Raw genomic sequence first — 8,653 nt, 5'->3', positions numbered from 1 at the left:
TGTTAGTAATGAACACAGATCTTGCTCTGAAAATACAAAAAGTCAAAGAATGACTGAATACAAATGATGGTACAAGAAATACAAAATATAGACTTCAGCACGTTTAAAATGAGAAAAATACAATAAAACGTGCAAATGAAATGTGCTTTTTTGAATCCGTTTAATAAATAAGCTCCCGACAGGATAAGTGGTGTATCATTTAAGACCACATGGGGGCATTTAAGATCTTGTGAAACATGAGGCTCGCTTGAGTACATAAAGGTTTGTTTGTCTAGACTTGTTGAGATTTTAGTTCAGCCTGTAACATAATGTTCTTCGAGCTCGTATTTAAACCTGGAAAATCGTGACAATACTTTGGTGGGACAAACTACATTATCGCGCTATCATGGGAACGGGCATCAGCAACAAAAGGCCATTGGTACGCCAATGTTCTGTGGCCGAACTAGAGGGCGTCACTTTAGTGCTGGAGCTCCATCCAATCAGCTAGCCGCCTGACCCTTCAATCACGTGAGAACAAACAGATCACGCTTACTTCTGACCAATCAAATTCGCCGGGATCGTTCGTTCGCGCATATAAACCAGGCTGACAACAGAAAATCCTGGTCAGAGAATGAGAGAAAAACACAAACATATAAATCTATCAAGTAACTGGACTTCCCAGTTTGTGAGAACACATTTTAAGTTTCTTTGGTGTCCAGGTACGTAACGTTGGCTTTCTTGATTTTTAATTATGTCGTTTGTGTCATTTGTAAGAGCGAGTTTTTGTCGTTTATGGTCGTCTATGCAACGTGTCGTTGTCCTGTTTACGGTCTTTCTCGTTTTAAACGAGACTGGCTTGTTCTTTGATCGATATTTTTTGTTTAACGTTTAAATGATGTAATATTGCCTCGTTGTAACCATGGATGCCTTCTACCAGTGTAACCACGGTTGCACAGATGCTGATTTTTCTTCCTTCTGTTTGTAAAAGAGCGATAACACGGTATTAGTGGCCTGTACTGATAGAACTGGTCGAACGAGCCTTTAGGGGTTCACAAGTGAACCCGAAAAGAATCCAGGAGCACGTGGTGTTATCTGATCAATATATTGTTTTTTATTAGTCTGCGACTAAAGATAATAAACCGAATCCGTTGTGATCAGATCATCGCCGTCACATTGATCTTTTCCCCCTTTTCTTCCCATTTTAGCTTTTTTTCCTCGCTTTAGTTTTCAACGTGTAATCTCGTCGGAGGCGCAGTGTTTAAATGTCCACATTACGCCTGTTGTTGACGGAACTGTATCTTTTTATTTTTCCTCAGGTGTTTTATAGTAATAATAAAAATGGCCACGTCTGCCAGTGCTCAGTTGAGTAAAGTGGTAAAACAGCAGTATATGGAACTGCCTCAGGGAGATAATGTGCAAGCCATGTATATCTGGATAGATGGTACCGGAGAAGGACTGCGATGTAAGACCAGAACTCTGGATTTTGAGCCTAAAAGCATTGAAGGTGAGCAAGACAAAGCTTTAGCATTCAACAATGCAGTGAATGAGTCTTGGATTTGAGTATTAAATTATTTTTATTTTTCAGATCTTCCTGAATGGAACTTTGATGGTTCCAGCACCTACCAGTCTGAAGGCTCCAACAGTGACATGTATCTCATTCCCTCTGCCATATTTAGGGATCCTTTCCGCAAAGACCCAAACAAACTGGTCTTGTGTGAAGTGCTTAAATACAACAGGAAGCCCGCTGGTATGTTTTTGTGTCGCTTTTGTTTGTCCGAAGGTGATGTGTTTGAATCCTCACTCATTCCTGACTTTAATGCAGAAACCAACCATCGTCTAACATGTAAGAAGATCATGGAAATGGAAACCCATCAAATCCCTTGGTTTGGCATGGAGCAGGAGTACACCATCCTGGGCACTGACGGTCATCCGTTTGGTTGGCCCTCCAATGGATTTCCTGGTCCCCAAGGTAATAATGTGTCCATTTTTATAATGAGCATTCTAAAGAAATTCGCCAACTCTGGTTCATAGTGTTCATTTCTTATCTGTAGGACCTTACTACTGTGGAGTTGGTGCAGACAAGGCCTATGGCAGAGACATTGTGGAAGCACACTATAGAGCTTGTCTGTATGCTGGTGTTATGATCTGTGGAACTAATGCTGAAGTCATGCCAGCTCAGGTAAACTTGGTTCCATTCTACTCAACTATGGAGCACAAACTAGAATCAGATGTTAAGTCTCTATTAAAATGCATCTAATTTTGTACATTTTTCCTTTTCAGTGGGAATTCCAGGTTGGCCCCTGTGAAGGCATAAACATGGGAGATCATTTGTGGGTAGCTCGTTTTATCTTGCACAGAGTCTGTGAGGACTTTGGTGTGGTAGCTTCATTTGACCCCAAGCCGATCACTGGTAACTGGAATGGTGCTGGTTGCCATACTAACTTTAGCACCAAGGAAATGAGGGAAGATGGTGGGCTGAAGTGAGTACAATATAGTATTTGATGAGTAGCCAGTTAAATCATAAAGGCATTTTATGGATGTGCCTTTATTGGTTGATGCATTATGTATATTTAATTGATTGTTGATTGATATTTGTTTCTCCATAACTAGGTGCATTGAGGAGTGTATTGAAAAGCTTGGTAAGAGACACGACTACCACATCCGTGCCTATGATCCAAAGGGAGGCCTGGACAATGCTCGACGACTTACTGGTCGCCATGAAACATCCAGCATTCATGAGTTCTCTGCAGGTGTGGCCAACCGTGGCGCTAGTATTCGCATCCCACGATCTGTGGGACAGGAGAAGAAGGGCTACTTTGAGGACCGCCGCCCGTCTGCCAACTGTGACCCCTATGCTGTCACTGAGGCTCTGATTCGCACATGTTTGCTTGATGAAGAGGGTGAAGAACCTGTGGAATACTAGATCTCTTTTCTTTAGGACTGAATTTACCACCTTCTGTCATACTCTTCACTCCCTACCCTAATCCATTCCCCCGAACCCCCCTCTTTTTTTGGCCATAAAGCCAAATTAGTACTGTATTGTTTTTCTATCAGGGTGTTTCTAACCTGGCATTTTAATATTGCTGAAGTTGACTGGTCAACTTAACATTTTAAGAGTAATCTTGTTTTACAGGGGTTCACCTGATCTAACAGGTGGACATTGATGCAGGGCAGGTTTTACCCCTTTTGTTTTTTCTTTGGGGAATGATGTTTTAACATTAGTGTTTTTAAAAACTATGATCTTGTTGCCCTACCTTTCTGTTTGTTAAAACTAACTGAAATGCATGAGTCAAACTGCACACTAAGCCATGACTGCCATTGTTAGAGAACACGTCATTTCTTAAAACCAATGGCTAGTTTTTGTTCACGAGTAGGTTCACTTGATTATTCAAGTATGTCATGTTTCATTGTTACTTAATTGGCAGTGTATTAAATGGCAATTTTGTATCCATTTTGATTGTACACACTGTTCATGTTGTGCGGTACACTTCAGTTGTAGTCCAATAACTGTCCTGTTTTTATACTTGTTGCTCTGTTATATGTCATGATTTGTCTATTACTAAGACATAATGGCACCCGTCTTGGTAAAAATCTAAAGTTGCTAAAAAATGAGACTTAAAACATTTATTTTTACCACAAGCTCTACTTTGTGTGCTTTGTTTTTAATAGTGTGCCTGTGCGTGTATTCTGGGTTTTCTTTGCCTTTTGACACAGCTACACCTAAGTCATTGTTTACAATACGATTAAAGGCAACGCTGTTTTTGACGTAAATAAGCGCATAACTCACTCCAACACCAGGTTTTGCCTGTCGTAATTTGACAACTTAAATACATCTAAATTGTGTAGTGACGCAGTAGTTGCATAGCTCAATAGGGTTTGGCAATCTCGAATTGTAAGCAAACTACGATGTAATGACGTCTTATTGTAGCTCACTTAGACAAACATATTACAAAATATATATCTAGATTAATGTGCCGTCATATAGTTAATTAACTTTTTTCATCCGGGAATGCATTGTCTAAAAATTGCGTTTTCCTCAACATAAACAGTTTTGCGCCACTGTTGCAATATTGGCTCAAACATTTGCGATGCAACGCCCGATCAAAGGTATCGTTTCCATGTTGACAATGTAGTCCTAACCAGCCGCGACAGCGCTGCGCGACCGATTTTAGTCGCGACTGACAGCTCCGCTCACACAACGGTCTCATTCGATGAAAGTTCTGCCCTCATTAATATTAATCGCCACTCATGGATGAGGAGATGCTGATACGTTTGATTACATACGTTTAGATTCTAAAATTACAGCATAGCGTATGGTGAGGCATCACTGAAGTCATAGGAACACGACGCATCTTTGTGCACTCTTCAGCTGCATACGCAAGTTTGCGTCAACAGATAAAAACAGTTCTGATTGGTTGTGATTGTGTCGCGTCCCGACCCATTTTCGCGTTCGGTATGGACGAACAAATTGCTTATCTCAAGACTCGCATCGCGTTTGGTTTGGATTCGGTAAATATCGAAAGCCAACAGTATCACAATTTGCGTGCTTTTGATCGCCGTAGTAATAATAAAACGCCGATTTCTTTACGCCGACAGGTGTTAAATAAGCGCCGTCTGGTGCTAAATTAACGTCATACGCCGCCACGCGTTTAAGCAACAGCGGGCGCCGATCGACGTTAAGTTAACGTCACACGTCACTCAAAATGCAAACGTATTAGCTACTATACATAGCCCCTCCTCTTCTGGGTTTGCGCGCTCTACGGCAAGTCGGAGGCCCGTTTAATCTCAAATCCATATCCAGTTTAACCTTGTGGAACACCAAAAAACGGAAAGAAATTAACGAAAAACCCGCGGAAAAGAAAATCACATAACTAATGCAGTATGTTCCTGGAAGCTATGTGTAATATGTTAAATTAAGTCAAGTCATGATTAAAGGTACCTTAGTTCCCCCCCAAAACGAAATTTCTGTCATCATTTACCAATAGTTCCGATTGACTTCTATTGTATGAAGAAAAATCAATGTGGAAAAATGGTTTTCTGTTACTAACTTTCTTTCTTGTTTATACGGTTTACACAGTATACAGTCATACAGGTTTGAAAAGTCAATAGGGTGGGTAAATGATTACAGAATTCTGACTATGCTTAAACCAATCCATTCCATTTTCTACCGCTTATCCGAACTACCTCGGGTCACGGGGAGCCTGCACCTATCTCAGGAGTCATCGGGCATCAAGGCAGGATACACCCTGGATGGAGTGCCAACCCATCGCAGGGCACACACACTCACTCATTCACTCACGCACTCACACCCTACGGACAATTTTTCCAGAGATGCCAATCAACCTACCATGCATGTCTTTGGACCATGGGAGGAAACCGGAGTACCCGGAGGAAACCCCCGGGGCACGGGGAGAACACTTAAACCAATCACAATACCTAAATGCTAGTCTAGAGGTTTGTTCGGTTGACTTACAACTGCATGTCGTGTCTTTGACTGGTTCGAGTCCCGCTTTGACCACGTGTATATTTTTAAATTGTTGGTCTTTGTTATGTTTATCTGTGCCACAGGGATGGTTTATTTAGATTTTAGCATTTAATTTGTGGTAAATATATAAACAAAGTCAGGAATATGAGCTCTTTTAAAAAATCAGCGTTTTAATTATTAATACGGCGATCCAAAGCAGGCGAATTGTGATACTGTTGGCTTTCGATAGGTAAAGACTTAGTAGTTATCTCGTACTGCGAGAAGCACATAAACACGATGTCATCCAACTCGTATAACGTTTGTCACAATCGCCAACACGGAAAGTACATATTCTTGGCTCTCAGACGGGAACAAAGGAGGTGTCTCTATTTCATTATATGAATTGTAACATCCAAGCCCTCTGGGAAAGAAATATTTACTTTATATGCTTCCTTGTTAGGTGGGGGCAGGGTGAACAAGTTTGTTGTGAAACCTTTTACCTACATTCCCATGCCAGACTACACAAAAGCCATAACGAAGTTTTTAAAGTCAACGATTGGTTCCCAAAAAAGACTTCCGATCCGATCGATCACAAAATAGAAAGATGTTTCTATACAGCCCTCGGAAAAAAGAGGTTGCTCGGGGTTGATAGGTTACTTTGTCAAGCACAGCGAAAACAAAAAAACTTGCTGGCTAACCTCTAAATAAATACATAGAAGCAGGCGACCAGTGTGGTCCATATTTGCAAGATGGTGCTGATATAAAGTGACTCTATATCAACAGGTAAAAGTCCTTGTTTATAATCTATACTTTTCATGTTTTTAGCACATTTTGAGTTTGGGACATCTTGAGGACAGTAGTGGGTTCAATTCTCACAGTGAAGACTGTAAACATTGCCCAAACTTGTCTTATGTAACAATTACAAAGTTGCCAAAGCATTTCTTTTTAGAGTAAACATTCTCTCTAACTCAAATCATCTGGAAGTGGTTGGTATGATTTAACCTAAGAAGTTAAAAGGTGCTGCAAAAAAAGACACAAGAATGTCAGCAAAGTACTTAGGTTAGATGTTAACAGGTGATGTATATGATCAGCATTGTGCGAGCAGTCTTTGTCAAATTTGCAAGCTAAGACAAAAGGGCTCCAGAAAATCACTCTATTCCACTGCTTAGTTCCATTTGAACAGTCTTTAAATAATTCAGAGCATTTTTAATGAGCTCAATACATAACTGAAGTGTTAAAATAAACAGGCTTATTCATTATTTCAAGTGGGGCCAATAATAATAATGCAGAATGTATCTTTCCATAAATCATGTAAAGAGAAACACTTCAAGGGATGGTTCACCCCAAAATTTCTCCAAATCTGTACATTTATTTGTTCTGATGAACACAGAGAGAAATATTTGGGAAGAATCCTTATAACCAAACAGATCTCGCCCCCAATTGACAACCATAGTAGGAAAAAATGGGAGTCAAAAGTGGCCCAGCACTGTTTGCTGTCCTACATTCTCTCCTGTAGCTCAGTGGCAAGAGCATGGTGCCAACAACGCCAATGTCTCAGGGCATTTCACAAACTTAGAAACAAATGTATAGGATAATGCAATAGAAGTCGCTTTGGATAAGATCGTCTGCCAAATGCATAGAAATGTAAATTCTTCAAAATGTCGTCTTTTGTGTTCAACAAAAAATTGATAAAGCAAGAGTTCCTACTATGAGAGTGGTTTGTTTAAGCATTCTTCCAAATATCCTTTTCTGTGTTCCTCAGAATAAAGAAATGTGTACAGATTTGGAACAACTCAACGGTGATGAAATGATGACAGAATTTTCATTTTTAGGTGAACTGTCCCTTCAGCTAAATCAATTTTTCCTTGCTTCAAAAACAGAAATTTGAAAATGATTTCCAATTTATCTTTCTGCCTGCTGTCTTATAATACAATGCTGACTCCTTATACAAAACAATGAACTGTAATGCTAAATGCATTTCATAGATGAGAGTCCATGTCAATTACCTATTGAGTGCTATTGGAACAACAACAGCATAAGCATATTAGCAGGAAGAGTCACTTTTCATATGACCCACATCTTTCCCAACATTACGTATGACCCTCACATAACATGCTCTCTGAGACGCGCCACTCATTGAGGTGCTTGGAGAAGAGGGATGGTTCTCAGTTGCCATGACGACTACCAGAATCCACAGGCTCAACCGAGTTGGTTCTAGTGTGGGGAGGAAAACATGGTTATGCAATCATTAAGGGGAAACAATCAGTTGGTACAGCCATCAAAGCAATGAAATTGACCCCAAGCTCCAGAACACTCTTTATTATGCTAAACAGGTAGTTATCATCAACAGGATTTCCCAATGCTTTAAACAATGCATTTGTTTCATTACACAGTACAATGTGATGCTTTATAGCAAAATAGTTTGGTGGGCAGCAGCTGGCTACAGAAGATGGTTTTTGTATAAGGTTATTGGTCGTATTTAAATGTTAGCCCTTGACAGAATCAGGGCATACATTTTTAATTATTATTGTGTGTTCCTTGTGCCACATTTAACAGTCATCATGATAATAACATGTTTGTTGGTCACAAGTGTTTTGCATTATCTGTGCATTTGTAAGTTTAAGTAAATAGATGTATTAAATATGCAAGGCCACATATCAAAGTGATTTTTGCTTAGAGCCTGAATAAAAAAGGGGGAAATGATGTATGCTGCAGACTACTGATTAGGTTTTCAGACTGGCTGAGACCAGCTGTGTGACTATATGGCTGCGAATAATCCAGTGAAAAGACTTCTGCTGCAGTTCCTCTTTGGATGAGGGTTCCTGCTGTATGACTTAGCAGAAACGTTATGCTCTCATTTATAGCATTGCCGAGGAGGCTTTGGAGGTCTAAGTTGGTTGGGTAACACAGATGAACATTCACATGCACTCATTACATGTTATGCTGACACATGGAGAAACACACATTTCGATGCATCTGTATATCTTAAAGTAAAATTATTTTTTTATTGACTAGAGTGCTAAAACCTATTACAATTTAATTTAACACTATAGGGCTTACTGAATAAAAAATATTGCCATTGATAAAAAAGGCCATTCATGCTTGTGGAAGTCTAGAACATGTCCATTACGTTCCCATGCCAAATCTCTAAAAAGCCCATGAGCCTGGGGACTTCCATGACTATAGCTGTGTGAAAAGTACAAGCTACTG

The 8,653-nt window shown here is 39.9% G+C and overlaps 1 protein-coding gene across 1 annotated transcript; it reads left to right on the top strand.

The window, feature by feature from the left end:
• The first annotated feature begins 544 nt into the window (after positions 1–544).
• Positions 545–3,618, top strand: glula (glutamate-ammonia ligase (glutamine synthase) a). Its single transcript, XM_056744268.1, has 7 exons — positions 545–698; positions 1,296–1,483; positions 1,565–1,726; positions 1,802–1,948; positions 2,031–2,158; positions 2,260–2,459; positions 2,590–3,618. Exons 2-7 carry the CDS (start codon positions 1,318–1,320, stop codon positions 2,900–2,902), a joined length of 1,116 nt encoding a protein of 371 aa, XP_056600246.1. The 5' UTR covers positions 545–698; positions 1,296–1,317; the 3' UTR covers positions 2,903–3,618.
• The last annotated feature ends 5,035 nt before the right edge of the window (positions 3,619–8,653 follow it).

The sequence above is a fragment of the Triplophysa dalaica genome, chromosome 3, assembly GCF_015846415.1.
Source record: "Triplophysa dalaica isolate WHDGS20190420 chromosome 3, ASM1584641v1, whole genome shotgun sequence".
Taxonomy (NCBI): Eukaryota; Metazoa; Chordata; class Actinopteri; order Cypriniformes; family Nemacheilidae; genus Triplophysa; species Triplophysa dalaica.
The sequence above is the reverse complement of the archived record's forward strand: the minus strand, read 5'-3'. Positions and strand labels throughout refer to the sequence as shown.

Coding starts and splice junctions, on each gene's coding strand:
- glula (XM_056744268.1), top strand. CDS start 1,318: ATGGCCACGTCTGCCAGTGCTCAGTTGAGTAAAGTGGTAAAACAGCAG. Junction 2,159..2,259: donor CTGAAGTCATGCCAGCTCAG/GTAAACTTGGTT, acceptor TTTCCTTTTCAG/TGGGAATTCCAGGTTGGCCC. Junction 2,460..2,589: donor AGGGAAGATGGTGGGCTGAA/GTGAGTACAATA, acceptor CTCCATAACTAG/GTGCATTGAGGAGTGTATTG.